The sequence below is a fragment of the Peromyscus eremicus genome, chromosome 10 (assembly GCF_949786415.1).
Source record: "Peromyscus eremicus chromosome 10, PerEre_H2_v1, whole genome shotgun sequence".
NCBI classification, from domain to species: Eukaryota; Metazoa; Chordata; class Mammalia; order Rodentia; family Cricetidae; genus Peromyscus; species Peromyscus eremicus.
This window is the reverse complement of record NC_081426.1, coordinates 93,927,594-93,949,622: the sequence shown is the minus strand read 5'-3', so window position 1 is coordinate 93,949,622 and position 22,029 is coordinate 93,927,594. Positions and strand designations below refer to the sequence as shown.

Here is a 22,029-nt window from a genome sequence, read left to right as displayed (position 1 = left end):
CACATATCTCATATCTACGTATGTAGATTTTTTGGGTCTGATCCTCCTAGAAGTGGAGTTAAAGGTGGTTGTGCACTACCCAAAGTGGATGCTGTAAACCAAACAATTAACAGTTTCTTAACTGCTAATCTGACTCTCCAGCCCCACATTCTCTCATCATGTTATTCACTCATGCTTAGAGCCCTTTTGGTCCATCTCCTCAAAAAGCATAAAGTAAATGGATGTTATTTTTAGCAAATAAAAATTGCCATTATTATGAACATAGGTGGGCAGGAAAAGAAAAAAAAAAAAAGAAAAGATGCTGTAAGGAACAAAAGCATCCCTTCTCTATCTTCAAAATGATTATTCTAAATGGACCCTGGGCTGGAAACTGCTCATGGGTGGAGCACTTGCCTAGTTCTTACTACCAAGTGTAGTGGTTTGAGTGAGAAGGCCCCACACAGGTTCTGGGACCTGAACAACTGGTACCCCTTGGTGGTGCTGTTTGAAGGCTTACCTTTGTTTTAAAAAAGTACGTCACTGAGGGCAGCTTTCGAGTGCTTAAAGCCTGGCCCTGTGTTCAGTTTGCTTTCTGCTTATGGTACAAGATGTGAGCTCTCAGCCTCCTATTCCTGCCACTATGCCTACCACTTGTTGCCATGCTTTGTGTGTGCCATGCCTAGGAATTTTGGCCTTATACCATACAAGATGAAATTACATGACCATACAGTAGAATCCAGTCAGAAAAAAAAATACTAAAAAGTATTCAGAGAACATGTGACGACTTGAATAAATGCAGTATGTAGATTTATTTTATGTTTGAAAGTTTTGCTCATAAGTATGTCCATGAAGCACATAGGTGCTTGGTGCCAGGGGAGGTCATTACAGGGTGTTGGATCCCCCAGAAGGTATGAACATTGTGGGTGACGATGTTGGTGCTGGGAATCAAGCCTGGGTCCTCTGCAAGGTTAACAAGCACTCTTAACAATGAGTCACTCCAGCCCTAAATGCATATTTAAAGCAGGGTAAAGAAACAGACTTAGCCGGGCGGTGGTGGCGCACGCCTTTAATCCCAGCACTCGGGAGGCAGAGCCAGGCGGATCTCTGTGAGTTCGAGGCCAGCCTGGACTACCAAGTGAGTCCCAGGAAAGGCGCAAAGCTACATAGAGAAACCCTGTCTCAAAAAACCAAAAAAAAAAAAAAAAAAAGAAACAGACTTGCTCAATGTGTAAAAATGAACTAGAGAACACAGTGCTGCAGATGAAGAGCACCTGGATAACCCTCACTTCTGCTCTGGTGAGCGCAGCAAAGCTACTTTTCAAGAAAACGAAGTATTTTGAGTTTGTTCCCCTGAATTAATTAAAGAGTGGCAATGGAAATGATAGATTTTAGAGATATGATGGGATTTTTTAATTTAGATTTATCTTTACTTTTTTAAAAATTTCTAAATTTTATTTTATGTTCATTGGTATTTTGTCATGGGTGCTGGGTCCCCTGGAACTGGAATTACAGACAGTTGTGAGCTGCCATGTGGGTGCTGAGAATTGAACCTGGGTCCTTTGGAAGAGCAGTCGGTGCTCTTAACCACTGAGCCATCTCTCCAGCCCCTATCTTTACATTTTTAATTAAGTACATCTGTGTGTCTGTGTGGGTAATGCTAGTGTCCAAGGAAGCCAGAAATGTTAGATCCTCCTGGAAATGGAGTTACAGGTGGTTGTGAGCCACCTGACATGGGTGTTGAGAACCAAATGAGGGTCCTCTGCAAACAGTTCCTGCTCTTAACCCTGATCCATCTCTAGCCCCAAAACGTTGGTTTTTATATTGACTACTGAAAAGATGTTAGCAAGCAGGTAAATGAACGAAACAAGATTTCAGAAAACAGATCGGTGCTAGATCTACAGATATGAGTAGTTCACACATACATATTAAACTCTGTATGTAGATGAGTTCACCTGAAAGAAATATAAAGGGAAGGAATAATGAAGATTATTACTGATGAAGTACAAAGACTAAAACCAAATCAAGGGGATTAAGCGAACATTAGGCCAGTAAGGTGCTGAGACAAAAAAAAAGGATTCACAAGTAAGGGAGTAAATGGAAAATGCTATCAAGATGATTTAAGGGAAACAAACAGAACAAAACTACAGATCATTTTGGGTTGGGCGTGGTGGCTCACACCTATAATCCTAGCACTCAGGTGGGAGAAGAACTGCTGCACGTTCAAGGCCTGGCTGTTCTACTAGTAAATTCTAGGCCAGAGGCGATGCAGTGAGACTGTATCTCTAAATGAACTAAGGGACCATGTGATGAGAGTAGAAAGCTGTTTACTTCATCTAACCAATGAGCCTAAAGAAGAACGAGGCTTAAAGAAACATGGTTGTTGGCTTAGGAAAATATAATGCTCAGCGGTGGAGCTGTTGCCTAGAGTTGTTTAAAGATAAAAAGAAAAGGCGAGTTATAGTACAACTAGCACGCTTTTTGTTCCTTTGTTTTTATTTTTTAAAGTAAGAACAGGCTTATAGACTTCAGAGATGGAATCAAAAGAGAAGGAAAGATTGAAAAACAGAAGAGTTAAGCATATGAATTTCAGAGAAACATAATAGAGCTGGAAAGAAGGCTCAGAGATGAAGAACTAGTACTGCTCTTGTAGGGGACCTGAGTCTGGTTCCCAACACCTACATGGGGGTTCTGAGTAACTCCAGCTCCAGGGGATCTGAAGGCCTCTTCTGGCCTCTGTGGAGACCACAGACATTAGGTTAGGCAGTGGTAGCACATGCCTTTAATCCTAACATTCCAGAGGCAGAGATCCATCTGAATCTCTGTTGAGTTCAAGGCCACACTGGAAACAGCCAGGCATGGTGACAAACACCTTTAATGCCAGGACTTGAGATCTCATGCCTTGCTGGGGAAAGACACATGCCTTTAATCCTAGGAAGTAATGGCAGGAAGCAGAAAGGTATATAAGACGTGAAGACCAGGAACTAGAGGCTTTTAGGCTTTTACGAGATCCATTCGGATGAGGACTCAGAGGCTTGTTTGAGGAAACAAGATCAACTGAAGAATTGGTGAGGTGAGGTTGGCTATGGCTTGTTATGTCTCTCTGGTATTTCAGAATTTACTCTAATAGCTGGCATTGAGTTTTTTTATTAGTAAGACCATTTAAGATTCGTATTACACACAACTCCCCCCACCCATATAATTTAAAAAATAAAAATAAAATAAAGAGAGTTAAGAAAGACAGGGCAGGTCAGCGGTGGCACATGCCTTTAATCCCAGCCAGGTGGTTATCTGTGAGTTCGAGGCCAGCCTGGTCTATAGAGTGAGATTCAGGACAGGCACCAAAACTACACAGAGAAACCCTGTCTCGGGGAAAAAAAAAAAAATCCTTCAAAAAAAGAAAGACAGGGCAAATTTAAGAAGGATCCTTCATCTAAAGCAACCTGTAAGTCTTGACCCCTTTGGGGCTGCCTTTCAGGTATCCTGCATATCAGATATTTGCATTATGATTCATAACAGTAGCAAAAATTACAGTCATGAAGTAGCAATAAGATAATTTTATGGGTGGGGGTCGCCACAACATGGGGAACTGTATTAAAGGGTCCCAGTGTTAGCAAAGTTGAGAACTACTGCTCTAGAGGAAAATTCCTTTCTCATGTTATGAATCATAATGTAAATATTTTTGGAGACAGGTTTGCCAAAGGGGCTGGAACCCACAAGCCAAGAACTGTTCCTCTATACTGAACAAAAAGAGGTAATACTACTAAACTTGTAAGTATGAAAACAAGAAGTTAGAAGTCTGCTCTGATAAACCAGTCAGAGATATAGCAGGTACAAATGTGAACTACGTCAATCTCAAAGGCCTCAGGGTTATGATATATAAAATACAAATGTAAATTTATAAAACAACTTGACTAAATACTCACCTTCCATGACATCTTTTTCAATTATTTTGTAAGCTTCTGGGTGATTAAGTGTCTGTTGCTTACGAATAGATGCTTTTTTAAATTTATTCACCATACATTCCTGGAAAATAAGTAGAAAGAATACAGACTGTTTCCAAGGCGCACCCAGCATATTCTCAGCACCACATCATCTTATGGGAACACTATCACTGGCAGGTATTTCTGCTCTGTAAGAACTAATATCCTTTCACAAGAAACCCACAATTTACTTGAAAAGACAGACTATCGTGAAACACTAGAAAATGGCTTCACTTTCAAAATGTCTTCTGGGCACTTGGAGAAAGAGATTAGAAGCTGCACCTTGAGGTGAGCTTCTCAAGTAAGTGGGTGAATCATAATGACAGAGAGGAACCCATTACGGGAAAGTTACAGGAACAAATTGTAATAAAGGACCCAATTCTGCTGGATACAGAGGTCTGTGAACACATCAGTGCTGTGCAGTCAGTAGCCCAGCTCCAGCCTCTTGCAGCATCTCTTTTTGTTTTGTTTGCTTTTTTCAAGTCCCCAGAGGATCTCTGCAGTCTTGGCATTTACACCTAGACATACTATCTGCGAACATGTTTTATTTTCAATTACAGCTGGCTCATTAACAGTAATGCTTGCAGTCTTCAAAATAATCTATTAAGTTGACAATTACACAAGGAAAATACAAAGACACCAGACAGATCCTATCTCCCTGGCTCAAAAGTCTGACTTTGCTACCCAGTGACAAGGTCACTTAGTTTCTATAGACATGATCTTTCAATCATTATTTGAAAAAAAAAAAGAGAGAGAGAGAGAATTATGAAGGCTCATCTGAAACGAAGAATTAATGTACCAATCATACTTCCAGGTACACGGTAGATTCTGCAGGAACAATAGATGAATCCGAATCAACATACAGTGACTAAAGGATCTCTTTCTTACAACTTTCTCAGAAATAATTATGAAAAATGATTTCTCATATTACAAATTCAAATTTTAATATAGAATTCACATCTAATTAGTTTTAACAACTTTCCTTAAATAATTATTAAATTTTTAGAAACATAAAAAGGTGAGAGAAAAATTATAAAAAGTGAAATAAATTCAGATCAAATAAAATGTTTCTCATTTCAAAAACATCTACTTACATGTAAAAACTCCATAACTACTTTATCAAATTTGGTTTGTTTCTGAATGTGATCTAACGTTTCCTGGTGTGAAGAACTTTCCAGATGCAGTTCAATATTTTTTTCTTCAAAGGTTCGAAATTTACAAAATGAACATGTGAATGCCATTCTACAAAGAAAAGAAATCTTCTTTAAATATTACCTTATTCATTTAGATCATCTAAAACTAATTATACTAGCCGAAATAACTCTGAAATTAAGGCAGAGGAAAAAATATTTCTTTGAGTACCTATGGACAGCATAGTCATTAAAGTACTTTGTGTTTTAAGCCTCTGGGTATGAATAGGACCCATAAGGGGATGACCTCAAGCCTTGGCCATTCGAAAGCTAAGTTAATATAAAGAAGCACTGAGCTACAAAATTCCACAACAAATTTTACACTCTGGCCCATCCTCGAGTTTCCAAACCATCAACAAAGCCAGGTAGACACAAACAACAACTATTCAGTCCCACAGAGCTCTGGGGATGTAATGTCCTCCAACAGCTGTCAGGATGACTGACAGGTCGAGACTGCTGCACAAATATACATTATTTAGAAGACGAAAATCCACCCAGAATGAATTCCTCTATAACTTTCCTACTTTCTATGTATGTTGTTATTTCTTTTTCCTTAAATTATGATAACAGTCTCCTAACTGGGTTCTGACTCAGTTTCCATTTTTCAAGGATCTTTTCACACTGCTATTAGACTTATCTGCTGAGTTATTTAGGAGTTAACAGCTCAGTTTATATCATGTGAGATCTTGGGCAGGTTATTTAATGCAGTCTTCTTATGTTAATGCAGTCTTCACAAAGGTATCACATGGAGTCCCTAAGATGGCTCCTGTCAGGGCTGGAGAGATGGCTCAGAGGTTAAGAGTACTGGCTGCTCTTCCAAACGTCCAGAGTTTAATTCCTAGCAACCACATGGTGGCTCACAACTACCTATAATGAGATCTGAAGCTCTCTCTGGCATGAATGCAGACAGAGCACTATACCTTAAAAAAAAAAAAAACTACATAAATAAATAAAATTTTAAAAATTTAAAAAAGATGGCTCCTTCAATTACTTAGGTTACGTCCTCTACAACAGGCATTAGCACATTACTGCTTACATACCTCACTGACTCCTTTAACACTCAAAAACTAAACACAAAAATGCCTTCAGCTGCTATCCAGGACACTTCCTAATCTCTACTCTCTTTTTATCTATGCCCACCAATCTCGTTTAGCAGTATAAAGTACATACTACATCTTTATTAAATGCTTTAATTATGTTACATTTTTAAATCACTAATTCTTTTCAAACCAATTTTCTATTTTTGAGGTATCAGTAAAACACCTATTTCTTTGCTTTTACCTTAAGGTATGTGATCTACCTGGACTGCTTCACACAACTCTTGCAATTCTACCATTCCTAGAGCAGTTCAAATACCATCTCCATCATTACATTGTCTCTGGGATTCACTGCCACTCTGATTTGTATCTCTCTTCTGGCATTTCTTCACCATATACTGTTGCTTGTGCATACCTCTTACACACACATCTCACCCCAGGTTCTCTTAAGTAGTGTATGTACACAGTCACCTTCGTTATCATATTGAAAGCATTCAAATAACAAGAGACCTATCCAAAAGCAGTCATTTACCATCCATCTCAAGTCTTCCTAACAAAAGTAAAACTGCTCTGATAAAATAAATGTACACAAGACTGCAGATGTAACTCACTTGTAGTGCATTTCTTTAGTATGTATTAGGTCCTGGTTTAATCATCAGTACTGTTTTTTAAGCCTAACATACTATAGGATTTTTTTTTTTTTTTTTTTTTTTTTTTTTTTTTTTTTTTTTTTTTTTTTTTTGGTTTTTCAAGACAGGGTTTCTCTGTGTAGCTTTGCGCCTTTCCTGGAACTCACTTGGTAGCCCAGGCTGGCCTCGAACTCACAGAGATCCGCCTGCCTCTGCCTCCCGAGTGCTGGGATTAAAGGCGTGCGCCACCACCGCCCGGCTATAGGATATTTTTTAAGACTCATAGTCTATAAAATGACAATTTAACTGAAATGGTTATGGTATAGTGAAAAATGAACATTTCAGTTCTTGTACTGCAATGTTTATTCTATTAACACAGTGACATCACATTCAAATTTTCAAATTTTAATGGGAAAAGTACTCATAGAATAATTAAATACAAATGTTAACCTTACAATGCATAATCATATTTAGACTCTTATATATTTAACATAAATTGTTTAATTCATTTCCACAACACAGTAACATATCTATTATCTATGCCAAATGGAATTTAAAGAGATAAGAAGCAGGGCAGAGACAAAGACCAAAAAACAGTCCTATTAAAATTATAACTGCACTGCCCAGCCAGACCTCCCCTGTCCTTCTCCCAGTCTGTCCCAGTGAGTCTCCCTGACCCAACCATCCACCCCTTCTCTCCAGGCCCCACAGCTAATATCCTGGCCTAGGTTTCTGCCAGAACACTCCCTACCAACCTGTCAACCCATAGGCTTCTCCATGTCACCTCCAACCTTTCCACCCACCCTGATCCACATTCCAGGCTTGGACAAGGTGCACATCCTGTACACCAACCCAGTCCACCTCACTTTATTCCACCTAAGTCATTTCCAACCGTTAGGCCCAATCAATCCATTGGTACATCCTCTCTTCTGCCCCAACCTGTTCTGTCCATATTAGACTTGAAACTAACAAAAGAAGTCCACATGCCCAGATCACATAGCAAATATAAACAATACGAAAGATCAAGACAGTATCTCCTCTCCTACCAGTTCCGCACAAATACTTGCCAATAAAAGTTACCTAGATGAACCTCAGGACACAGACTTTAAAAGAACAATCATAAACTTCATCAAAGAATTCAGGAAGTTTAAGGAAGACACAAAGAAACATCTCAATGAAATTAAAGAAACAGAATTTAAGGAAAATAAATGCCTGAGTGATGCCTAAGAAAACACAGACAATGTTGAAGGAAATGACGACGCTAATCCAGAACTTGAGAATGGGATTCAATAAGGAGATAAAAACATTGAAGAGAACTCAAACTAAAATGAAGACGGAAATGAAATCTCCAATACGTAACTAGAACTCAGAGGAAAACCTTACAAGTAGAAAGAATCAGGCAGAAGATAATCAGGATACAAAGTAGAGGTCCCGGACCAAATAAACTAAAAATTAGAAAACAAAAACCACAGGAAAGAAACATATCAGAAAAGTGGGACACCACGAAATAATCAAACCTTCAAATTATAGACATGAATGAGGGAGATGAATCCCAAGTCAACGGCATAGACCAGGTAATCAACAAGATTATAGAAGAAAAACTTCCCCAAACTAAGGAAAGACACATGCATACAAATACAAGAAATACACAGAACACCAAATAGACTAGACCATAAAAGAGACTCCCTACTGGAATATCATAATTAAAACACTAAGTATATAGACCTAACAGAGAAAGTTAATTGAAAGCTGCAAGAGAAAAACTGCAAGTCACATATAAAGGAAAACCTATCCGAATAACAGCTTGTTTCTCAATGGAAACTCTGAAATCCACAAGCCTGGAGCAATGCATTCCAAGTCCTAAAAGCCTATGTCAGCCAGTCCAGACTAAGATACCCAGCCAAACTATCCACCATGATTGAAGGAGGGAGAAAAACTTTCCACAATATAAGCACCATAAAAAACATATCCAACAAACTAAACCTAAGGATAACACAGGAAGCAACAGTTTGGGCCAAAGCGAGGAATAAACATAGCAGAGATTGTAGAAAGAAATGTGAAACCATAATTATTAAAACACAAAGTACCACTGAACACAAACAACACCAAGAATTAACAACACAATGACCATAATTAAAACATACATTTCAATAATAACTTTAAGTATCAGAGGCCTCAATTCTCCATTGAAAAGACACAGGCTGACTGAATGGATCAAGAAACAAAATCTATCTGCTGTCTATAAGAAGGACATCTTTAAAGACATGCAATGCCTTAGAATAAAAGCATGGACAAAAGTACTCTAATAAAATGGTACCAGGAAGCAATCAGGCATCACTATCCCAATATCTGACAAAATAGATTTCAAACTAAAACCAAACAGAAGAGATAAAGAAGGACACTCCATTCTAATAAAAGGGATTGTTAACCAAGAAGACATTACTATTCTAAGCATATAAGCACCAAACTGTGGGGCATGCTATTTCATTTAAAAAAAAAAAAAAAGTACTACTACTGGATTTAAAGATACACATTAACATCAATCCATTAATAGTAGGGGATTTCAACAGGGTTGCTGTGGTGATATATTGTGTACCCTAATAAAAATTGCCTGAAGATGAGAGAACAGAACAAGACCCTAGATTAAACATAGAGGCCAGATAGTGGTGGCACATACCTTTAATCCTAGCACTCAGGAGGCAAAGATCATCTGGATCTCTGTGAGTTGAAAGCCACCCTGGATTGCATGAGATTGACTCAGTCTAGGAGAGAAACAGAGCCAGGCAGTGGTGGCACACACCTTTAATCCCAGTACTGGGAAGCACACATGCCTTTAGTGGCTGGGCAGATTAAGGTATATAAGGCATGAGGAGACAGAAACTAGAAGCCTTTTCGGCTGAGGAATCCCTTTCAGCTAGAAGCCCTATCGGCTAGAGCTCTTTCTGGCTGAGGAGTTGGTGAGGTAAGTGGTGGTAGTTGTGGCTTGTTCCTTTGCCACTCTGATCTTTCAGCATTCACCCCAATATCTAGTGCCAGGTTTTTTATTAGAAGACCATTCAGAAATTTGGGTTACATCTCATGGTGACACACACCTTTAAACCTAGCACTCGGGAGGCAGAGGCAGGCAGATCTCTGTGAGTTCAAGACCAGTCTGGTCCTGCAGAGTGAATTCCAGGACAGTCAAGGCTACAGAGAAACCTTGTCTCAAAACACACAAACACACACACACACACACACACACACACACACACACACACACTCTAGGAGATTTCAATACACCATTTTTTTTCAATAAACATATCATCTAAAACAAAAATTAGAGAAGCATCAGATTTAATTAACATCATACATCAAATGGACTTAACAGAAACCTACAGAATATTCCACCCAGACAACAAAGACTACACATTCTACTCAGGAGCACACTGAAACTTTGTTAAAAATAGATCATATCCTGAGAAACAAGACAAATCTTTACCAATTCAAAAGTACTGAAATCATTCCTTGTATCCTATCTGAGCACAATGCAATAAAATATGAAGCTGATAGCAAGCATCCACTGCTGAAGATGACAGAAAGAAGAAATCAAGAAAGAAATTAAAATTTTTCCTGGAGTTAAATAAAAATGAAAACACAGTAAAACCTCTGGGATACACTGAAAGCAGTCCTATGAGGAAATGTGTAACTCTAAGTCCCTACAGTAAAAATTAGAGGGAGCACAGATAAATGATAATGATGCAAATAAAAAATTTGAAAAAAGAACAAACCAAATCCAAACCCAATCAGCAGCATGAAATAGTAAAATGAAAAGTGAAATCAATGAAACAGAAACAAAGAAAACAGTACAAAGAATCACTAAATCTAATCTGTTTGAGAAGATAAACAAGATTGACAAACCCATGGCTCAACTAACCAAAAGAAAAAAAAAAAGAGAGGACCCAAATTAACAAAATAAGAAATGAACAAGGAAGCTTTACAGCAGACATCAAAGAAATTCAGAATATTATAAGAGAATATTTTAAAAATGTGTACTCCCATTAAGCTGGAAAACCTAAAAGAAATGAATTCCTAGATTCTGCCAAACCATTAAAATTAAACCAAGAAATCAGCAACCTAAATGGACTCGTAACAAATGAGGAGATTGAAATAATAAAGAAAAAGAAAAAAGCTTTCCAGCTAAAACAAAAGTACTTTTTTAAAAGAAAAGAAAACAAACCAACAAAAATGTCCAGGGCCAGATGGAGTTGCAGCAGAATTCTAACAGACATTCAAATACCACAGCAAACCCTTCTTCAAAAAAGAATTCTTCAACCCAATTCAAAAGAACAGAAACAGAAAGAGCAGTCCCAAACTCCTACTAAGCCAGTACCACTATAATAGCAAAACCAGGTAAAGACAGCACCTTTCAAAGAAAAAACTGCTGGGCAAGATCCATGCTAAACATAGACTCAAAAATACTCAATAAAATATCTGCAAACAGACTGCAGACATACATTAGAAAGATTATCCACCATGTCCAAGTTGGCTTTATCTCTGAAATGCAGGGCTGGTTCAACATACAAAAGTCAATAGATATTATAAGTCACACAAATGAACTTACAGAGACAAAAATGAGATGTAGAAAAACGGACAAAATCCAACATACCTTCAAGATTAAAGTCCTAGAGAATGTAGGGCTAGAGGTGACTTCACCAACATGATAAGAGCTATATCTGAGAATCCCACAGCCAACAGCATCCTAAACAGAGAAGATCTAGAAGCAATCCCACTCAAGTCAGGAACAAGACAGGGATGCCCACTATCTCCACTCCTTTTCAATACTGTACTCCCAGCACTAGCTGGAGCAATAAGGCAAGAGAAAGAAATTAAATGGATACAAATAGGTAAAAAAAAGTCCAAACTATTCTTATTGCAGATGACATGATACTATACATTAAAGATCCCCTAACTCCTAGAAATGGTAAATTCAGCAAGGGGGCAGGATATAGATCAACAGCTTTTCTATACGTCAACAACACACATACAGAGAAGGAGATCATGGACACACTCTCATTCATAATAGCCTCAAAGAAAATAAAATATCTAGGAATAAACCTAACCAAAGAAGGGAAGGACCTCTACAATGAAAATATATGTACTTCAATAAAAAATGTAATAAACCACATAAATTGACTTAACAACAAGAACCACGTGATCATCTCAACATATGAAGAAAAAAGCCTTTGACAAGATCCAATATACCTTCATGATAAAAGTCCTGGAGAATGTAGGGCTGAAGGGTTCATACCTCAACATAACAAAAACCATACATGAGAAACCCACAGATCTAGAGATGATAAATTCAGCCATGTGGCAGGATACAGAGTCAACCTGCACAAATCAATAACTTTTCTAAACACTAACAACAAACACACAGAGGGAAGATCATGGACACACTCCCATTCACAACAGCCTCAAAGAAAATTAAGTCTCTATGAATAAACTTAACCAAGGAAGTGAAGGATCTTGAAAATGAAAACTTTAAACCTTTGAAGAAAGAGATAGAAAAGACACTAGGAAATGGAAAGATATCTCATGTTCAGGGGTTGGTAGAATTAACATTAGAAAAATGACCATTCTAGCAAAAGCTACTTACAAGTTCAATGCAATCTCAATCAAAATCCCCATCTCATTCTTCACAGAAGTATAAAAAACTATCCTAAAATTCATATGGAACCATAAAACACCCCTAGTAGCCAAAAAAAAAAAAAAAAACTAAACAAAAAGAACAATGCTAAAAGGATTACCATTCCAGATTTTAAGATATATTTCAGAGCCAAAGTAATAACAGCAATATTATACTGGCACAAAAAAACAGACATACAGGTCAATAGGACAAAATCAAAGACCCAAGCATGAGTACACATACCTTCAGTCACTTAATATTTGACAAAAATGCCAAAAACATAAGCTGGAAAAAAAAGTATCTTCAACAGATGATACTGGGAAAACTGGACATCCATATGCAGAAGAAAGACATTAGACCCATATCTACCACCTTGCACAAAAACTAATTCCAAATGGATCAAAGACTTAAAAGTGGAACCTGAAACTGCTAGAAGAAACATAGGCAGTGCCTACGTGATACAGGTGCAGGAAGGACTTCCTGCATAGGACCGCACTTCCCAGGGACCAAGGACAACAACTGACAGGTGGGGCTTCATAAAAAGCTTCTGCACAGCTAAAGAAACAATCAACCAGGTGAAGAGGAGGCCCACAGAATGGGAGAGAATCTTTGCAGGCTACATATCTGACAGAGGATTAATATCCAGGATTTGCAAAGAACTCAGAAAAACAAGACGACTCATTTAAAAAATGGACCTGGGACCTGAACAGAGTGGTCTTGAAAGAAGAAAAAAAGGCGGAGGGGTGGGGGGTGGGAGGGGTGGAGTGGGGGCTAAGAAATATCTCAAAAAAAAAATGTTCATGGTCCCTAGCAATAACAGAATGCAAAGCAACTTTAAAATATCTTCTTACCTCAGTCAGAATGGCAAAGATTAACAAAATAACCAACAACAAATGCTGGAGGGGATGAAGGGAAAAGGAAACCCTCATTCACTTTGGTGGGACTGCAGACTGGTGCAGTCACTATGGAAATCAGTGTGGAAAATGCTCAAAAAGCTACAAATAAATCCACCATAGGACTCAGCTACACCACTCGTTGGCATATGCCCACAGGACTCAGCGTCCTGCTCCACAGACACTTGCTCTGCCATGTTTGTTGCTGCTCTATTCATAATAGCTGGGAAAGAAAAACAACACAAATGTCCTTCAACTGACAAAAGGATAATGAATATGGTGCATAGACATTATAGAATACTATTCAGCTCCAAAGGAAAATGAAGTCATAAATTTTGCAAGTTAATGGATGAAAGTAAAAAAATATCATATTGAGTGAGTTACCCCCAGACTCAGAAAGACAAACAGTGTTTGTTCTCTCTAGGTGCAGTAGTGGCACACAAAGCTTGGCAGTAACCAATAGCTTCTCTGATTGGACTAAGAGCTGCTCAACTAGAGAGAAATCATGCCTGATCCCAGAAACCTAGCCAACTACCAAGGGCTAGTCAAGTCATGGATCTTGAAAGAGAAATTTCACCACAACTACCACCTTACCAAACCAGAATAATCCCCAAGTACACTCTAAATATTTGTCCTTATACCCACAGAGAAGTGTAGTCTTTACCCCTCGTCAAGGAAACTTCTCTCTGCAACTGACAAAGACCATTACAGAAAAACCACAACCAATCGAAATGTAGAGTTGTGGAGCCCAGTCCCCAAAGCAACTCCCACACCTAAAGCTTGGGGAACACTGTAGAAGAGGGAAAGACTGTAAGAGCCAGAGGATCGGGGAATTTGTTGAGAAACTGTGTCTCCTAGTAATGTCAGACGCTACATCCACAGAATCTCACCTAAACATGAGCTGAACAAGAACATGCCAAAGTGGATGGCCTCAACCCTACACAAAGAACTACAGACAACTGAGGAATGCTGAGAGTGGGAGAAATAGCTTCCCTAGGGAAGAGCACACCAATTGGTTGTTCAACGCCAATCAGACTTAAAACACACATACAAGTAACATTATACCTAAATATCTTATATTTAGGAACATATATGTAGGTACATATACATACATGCAAGTAAAAATTAATGAAAGAACGTCCATGAATTTCAAAGAGAGCAAGGAGGGGAATATGGGAGGGTTTAGAGGGAAGAAAAGGAAGGAAGAAATAATTATATTATCTCAAAAATAAAGTATTATACAAAAACAAACTGTAAGTCCTCTTTATGGAGTAATTTGTAGTATTTTTAATTCTATTGTTTCTCAAATACTAGTAAATTAGGAGCAATAAACCAGAAAAAGAACAGTTTATTAAAGCTAGATACAAGATTATAAATGCATATCCAAGAGCCTAAATTCAAAGACAGAACAAATAAAGTTTGCAAATTCAGATGCAACTTAACATTCTTTTCTACACCTTATACACATTCATAGCAGGTAACAATAGTTTCCTATTTAACATGAATGGAAATTCACACTGTAAATAAAGCCTCCCTCAAGAGATTTCAAACACTATGGATCAAAGATAAAATGTGAGTTACATAGAACACGGACACTTAATACATATCATTTCATCCTTTTTCCTGCTACATACACAACTTAAACTTAAAAAAAAAATTGAATAAGAAATTTTCTGTATTTATACTTTAGAAATTTTATACTCTTTATTCTAACATAAGGGGGAGTCTTTAAAAATTTTCATGGTGGCATTCACACCTTTTATCCCAGCATTCAGGAGGCAGACAGGCAGATCCCTGTGAGTTCAAAGCCAGCCTGATCTACAGAGTGAGTTCCGGAACAGCCAGAGCTGTTACACACAGAAACCCTGTCTCAAAAACACACACAAAAAAATTTCCTGATAGAGAGGTACATGCCTTTAATCTTAGCAACTGGAAGGCTGAGAAGGAGGCTCACAAATTCAAGGCCAGCATGGGATACATAGGGAAACCCTGCTCCCCTGTTTTTTTTCCCTATAAATAATTTAATTTTAAATATGTATTTTCCTACTTTTATCCTTATCTCCATGTTATTGTAAATTCTATAATCTTCCTTTTTAACAATGAAGTCATAAAGCAATGAGTCAAAACTTCTATCAACTTCATCATTCTCTGGAACTGATATGTAGTTCCCATTAATACTTTAAGTAAATCATGTTGTAATGAGAATTTCTGCAGATTAAACTCTCCTGTGTTTTAGATTATTTCCTTGGTAATATCAATGAATACAAAGTTGTTGAACTTTTTTAAATTGCCACCTGATTTCTAATAGTTATAATATTATATCGTTCCCCACTAAATTTTGAGTTAATTTGATTATACCTCAGCTAGCAAATCAGTCTTTTTCTAATGAAACAGTATGTTATTTATTTTTCATTTTACTTAAATTACTAAAAGTCTCAATATTTTCCCTAAAGATATTAACTAGCTATATTCCTTCACTAAATTACACATCAGACGTCTTAGTTTTCTTTCTTTAAAAAAAAAGGGGGGGGGGGGCTGGACGCACGCCTTTAATCCCAGGACTCGGGAGGCAGAGCCAGGTGGATCTCTGTGAGTTCGAGGCCAGCCTGGTCTATAGAACGAGATCCAGGACAGGCACCAAAACTACACAGAGAAACCCCGTTTCAAAAAACCAAAAATAAAAGGGGGTAATTTTTAATCAAAGTTAATGTTTAAATTAGCTATCAGTCACTTCTTACAATTATATTTTCTAAGACCATTTGCTTTCAAGTTTTGAGTCCTACAGCTGGAGAAATGGCTCAGTGATTAAAAGCATGTGCTGCTCTTGCAAAGGACCCTGGTTCAGTTTTCAGCACCCACATGGTGGCTCCAGTTCCAAAGGATCCTATGCCCTCTCTGACCTCTCCAGACACTGTACATATTTGGAGCATATGCATACACGCAGGCAAAGATTCATATCCATAAAATATAAATAAATCTTTTTTTAAAAAGGTTTTGAGTCCTCAGGTAAAATCTATTCATTTTTTAAAATTCATTTTAAGTTTTATTTATGTGTATGTGTGCATGGGTATCCAAGAAGGCCAGAAGAGGCCACTGGATCCCTTGATGTTGAAGTTACAGGCAGTTTTGTGCCTCGTGACCTGGGTGCTAGGAACCGAACTTGGGTTCTCTGGAAGAGCAATATATTCTTTTAACTGCTGAGTCATCTCTCCAGCCCCTCATCACGTCTTTTATACCTATAAATAACTGATTTTTAAGCCCGTGGGAGTATCTTCCAGAAGAAGAAAATTTTCTTCTTTCGTTTTCCATTGCTTTTAAATTTCTAATCTTTCTAGATGGGATAGGAAGATCTAAACTGACTCTAAAATTTAGTTGTTCAACCAAATCTTATTTAGCACATCATTAATAATATATATTACATTCTTATAATAAATGCAGTCTGTTCATAGGCTAATAATTCTGTCATTTGCCTATTACCATTTTTTTTCAGCCCTGGCATCATGTTTAGCACTCATCAGTGTGCTTCATTAGAACCTTACACATTTGTACATCTGTAGGCTCATGAACTGGTTGGAGAGAAAAGTTCTACTTCCTTGAGACAGGCTCTCTCATTGAGTACTGAACTAGGCTGACAGACAGCAACCTCAGCAGCCCTGCTCTCTCCAATCCTGACAGCATGCACAGCACACCCCCTCTCAGTGGGTCCTCATGCTTGTGCAGTGTGCACTAACATTGCAGTATCGCAAAGGTCAGTACTATTCATTTATTATTCTCTTCAGAATTTCCTCTGGCATCTCTACTGAAATAAGTTATACACTGGTAATACTCAAGCTTTCCCAGCCCAGACTATCACTTTGTCTCTGCACAGTCAAAGCTCAAGACTATGGTCTTTGGCCTCCACCGCCCAAGTGCTCAGATTGTAGGTATGTGCCAGCATACTTGGTTTATGCGTCACTGAGTAGTAGGTAGTTTATACAGGGCTCTGTGTATCAAGGCAAGCACTCGACCAACGGAGGTACACTCCTAGCACTGTTCCTTTGTTTCTTTAGTCACATGTTTTCTGCTGACTAGAACGTTCTCATATTCCACCTCATAGAGTTCCCATTTCTACGAGACTTCTCTTTTGAAATAGGGTTTTAGTGTGTAGCCTAGCCTGAAGTGCCATAGGCTCACAAGTACAGATTACAGGATGTGGCACCATACTTTGCAAAGGTACCCAGCTTAGAGAGCTGTCTTTTATAAGCCTCGTTTTTGATTTTGTGAACACAAACCTGTATCCATCTCCATATTTCTCACTGTTTTTTTCTCGTCTACGTCTTTGCTTCTCTCGTCGAGCCTCAATTCGCCGCTTTTCTTCTTCTTCATTTTTAGGATCAATTTTTGCTAAGATATTAGGGGAAAAAACTTCATTTTAATACATACACTGTAACATTCTTTATCTGTTTCATTTCTTTGTGATTATTTGCTACGTATTTTTGTTTAAATCTGCTCATTTTTGCTTATCCTTACCAAAATGGATAGTATCCATAGAGCCTAAAACTCATCTTGAATAGCTCGCATACTTTGAGAAACACTGAAGGAGCCTGACCTGGATAAAACTCCAATTCCAGTAACTGTCAGGCCTGAATACAAAAAAACCTCACATCTATATTGTGAGGGTAGTCCCAAATTTTCTTAAAATGTGTATCTACAGATCTCCAAAAAAAAGCAATTTTTAAAAATTTATTCTAGGATAAAATAGACAAAACATAAAATTTCCCATTCAAACCATGTTGAAGTGTTGAATTCAGTAATATAAACAGCATTCCCATGTTGTGACAACACCACCACTATCTAGTTCCAGAACACTTTCATCACTCCAAACTGTAACTGTAGCCATTGAACAGTTACTCCCCACTTCAACTCAACTCTAAGATATTAGTAATTACTCATGTCCTCACTATACTCTCAATATTTGATTTAAATAGAATCAGTAAATCTCTCTTTTTGGTCTTGCTTTTATTTAGCATGTTTTCAAAGTTCATTAGTTATACCATGTATCAGTACTTCACTCTTACAATTCAATACTCCACTGTACAAATAGATATTCATCAAAGAAACACTACTGTGCTACCACTTAATATACCCATCTGTACTGTGTAATGGTTCCTGTTTTTTACATCCTTGACAACACTTGTTATCCACCCCTCATTATAACATCCTAGTGGGTATGGGCTGGTACAATGGTATCTCATTACTTGGGGCTGCAGAGATGGCCCAGTGGTTAAGAGTACATACTGCTCTCATAGGAGACACTAGTTCAATTCTCAGCAGCTAACAACTGCCTGTAACTCCAGCTCCAGAGAATCTGACACTTTCTTCTGGCCTCCTTAGGCACCTGCACTCAAGTGCATAGACTCACATATAGCCATACAAACCTAAGAGAGGAGGGGAGGGGAGGGGAGGGCAGAGTGGGGACGGAAGGGAAGGCTCTTACTGGGCTAGGATGGGCTTAGTTGGTAGAGTGCCGGCCTAGCATTCATGAAGCCCTAAGTTCAATCCCCAGAACCACATAAACCCATGTTGTGGTACATGCTTGTAACATTCGTAAGAAGACTGAGGCAGGGAAAAGAAGCTCAAGGTCATACTTAGCTACACAGCAAGTTTGAGGCTAGCCTGAGTTCAGATCCCTAACACCCACTTACAAAGCTGGGCAGGGTGACAGACAGCTGTCATCTGAGCACTAGAGAGGCAGACTGAGGAGAATCTTTGGGGCTTGCTGGCCAAAAAAATCAAACCAAAATTGGTAAGTTCCAGGTTCACTGAGAAACCTTGTCTCAAAATAAGTAACTGAAAAGACTGAGGAAGATGCCTAGTGTTGTCCTCTGGGCTCCGCAGACGTGTATCCCTCGCCCCCCAACACACACACCTAAACATACAACACAAAAAATAAATAAATCAGGACCAGTGGCCTGTGTTTATGCTTCAAGCACCTGGAAATGGAGGCAGGAGCATGTAGAGTTTAAGTCATCCTCCATTACAAAGCAAGTTGAAGGCCAGCATGGGATAAATATATTCAAAAATAATTAAATATAAATAAGTAAATAAATAAATGAAAAACGATATGAAGCAAATTCTGTTATGACCATAACATTAGACACAGAAACAGCTTTAGAACAAATCCTGGCTTTGCTACTTACTGGTTGTTTGACCTGGGAAGGAAATCACTCATTTGCCTTTGTTTTGTCAGTTGTAGAGAGTTGGACACAAATAACTTCCCCTGATCAATTTGACTTGAAAACTATACCAAGTAATGCATGTATGCTCTTTAACACAGTGCCCATGTGCAAGAAGCATTCAGTAAATACTAGGTTACTATTAACACTTAAAAATCTGGGGCTGGAGAAATGGTACTGAATGAATGGTCTTCCACAGGGCCTGGGTTCAATTCCTGGCAGCTCACAACCATCCCTAACTCCAGTTCCATGGAAGCAGGTATGCACATAGTACAGAGACATGCATACAGGGCAAACACCCATACACGTAAAATAAAGATAAATAGGGCTGCAGAGAGCACTCAGTGGTTAAGAGCCCTGGCTGCTTTTCCAGAGGTCCTGAGTTCAATTCCCAGCAATCACATGGTGGCTCACAACCATCTGAAATTGGATCCGATGCCCTCTTCTGGTGTGCAAGTATACATGCAAAGCACCCAAAGGCACCCCAAAAAAGAAAAAACAATTTTAAAAACATGTTTTTATCAAACTGTATACACTTACTAATCCTTAATTTAAATGGAAATAAAAAGTTAAGAAAAACAAATTCATTGTCAGTATTGCAAACTTATATAATAATTACCTACTTTATTAAAACCTATTTAACTCGAAACTACTCTGGGCTTTAGTGTTCCTCTATTCCTTTTGGGAAGAATTCTTACTGTCACTTTTCTTTAAAGCAATCCCTTTGACAAGAACACATAATAAGAAGTTCATTGCAATACAAACAATGTCTTATTTTTCTAACTGGACTTAAGAAAATTATAAATTTTTTAACCAAAACAACTTTAAAATAGCCATTCATTGTAATTATGCAAATCTTCTTCAGCTCCAATTCAGTCAGGTAATTGCATAAGACAGAGGCTAAAGAAGATAGCAGTTGACAAGGGGGATTACAATACCATCTACTTAGAAAAACCAAAGAGAGAAAATCACAGCAAAATAAATATGAAAAACAAAAACTCAGTATACAGTCAAAAACACACAAAACATTTACTGAATATTTTATGCTTTCTCAGAAAATACTAACAGACATTTCCTTAACTTTTTTATTTATATTCTTATCCTAATCTAATCTGTTCAAACATACTTTACCCAATTTCTCCCTGTTAAGCCTGAGGAACAGATTAGCTCTTAAAAACTTTGTCTTTCTAAAGTACAATTAATTCATTTAAAGTGTATTATCAAAAAAGAAGTACCAATTTAAAAATGAAAAATCAGTAATGTGCACAAATCCAGTGGTCATTATTACCTCCGATATATGTAAACATCACAATCAACCTTAGAACACTTTTATTGACCCAAAAAGAAACCTTTATCACCTTTCATGTCCCAAATTCCCATTCCACAGACGAATATGTTCTCTGTCTCTACCGATCTCTCTATTCTGGACATCCCTAAGAATACAATTATGCAACATGGACTTTGTCATTGGTTTCTTTCATTTATCATCATCTTTTCAAATGTTCATTCAAGTTACAGCATGTATGCTTACTTCATTTTATTTTATAGCTAAATGTTCTATTATAGCATACCACAGAATATGGACATACCACATTTTATCCTTTCATCCCTTGATCAATATCTGGGATTTTTCCCCTTTTGACTATTTTGACAAATGCCTTATAAACATTTGTATATATTTGTATCACTTAACACTAGGGCCTTTGAGAAAAGGCATAGATACAGAATATACATATACAAACCTAGCTGACGAGGTCTATAATACATCTAAAGTATTGCAATTTGTATATGCAATATTGTATACGCAATCCATCATTGGCCAAAACATTTTTCAGCATATAACTATATATGCTTTTGTGTGGATTGCTAGTTTTTTCTAGGCATATATCCAGGAATGAATTGCTGAGTCATATAATTCAGTTTAATCACCTGAGGAATGCCAGACCCTTTTCAAAGTTCACGCCCTGTTCACATTTTTACAACAGTGTAGAAATTTCTCCACAGCTACCAGGCACACTGATGAATGCCCATAATTCCAATGATCAGGACCTAATGCAGGAGGATTGCTAAGTTGGTGTATGTGCTGCCAAAGCTAGCTTGACCACTGTAGTGGTTTAAATGTAAATGGCCCCCATAATTTCACAGGGAATGGACTGTTCCAAGGTGTGGCTTTGTTGGAATGGTTATGGCCATGTTGGAGGAAGTATGTCACTGGGGGCAAGAGGGGGGAGGGTAGGGACTTTGTGCTCAGGATACCACCAAGTGTGTGTCAGTCGATTTCCTGTTCCCTGCAAGATGTAGGACTCTCAGCTCCAGCACATCTGCCTGCATGCCGCCATGCTCCATCATGATGACAATGGACTGAACCTCTGAAACTGTGAGCGAGCCACCCCATTAAATGTTTTCTTTATAAGAGTTGCCATGGTCATGTCTCTTCACAG

At 38.0% G+C, this 22,029-nt stretch overlaps 1 protein-coding gene across 1 annotated transcript in view; it reads right to left on the bottom strand.

The window, feature by feature from the left end:
* Window positions 1–22,029, bottom strand: part of Znf326 (zinc finger protein 326) — a 46,576-nt gene that overhangs the window by 7,831 nt on the left and 16,716 nt on the right. Inside the window, exons 7-9 of the mRNA XM_059274885.1 lie at window positions 17,645–17,756; window positions 5,054–5,201; window positions 3,903–4,002 (exon numbers count right to left, since the gene is read on the bottom strand). Coding sequence (XP_059130868.1) covers window positions 3,903–4,002; window positions 5,054–5,201; window positions 17,645–17,756 — 360 coding nt within the window. The remainder of the gene's footprint in view (window positions 1–3,902; window positions 4,003–5,053; window positions 5,202–17,644; window positions 17,757–22,029) is intronic.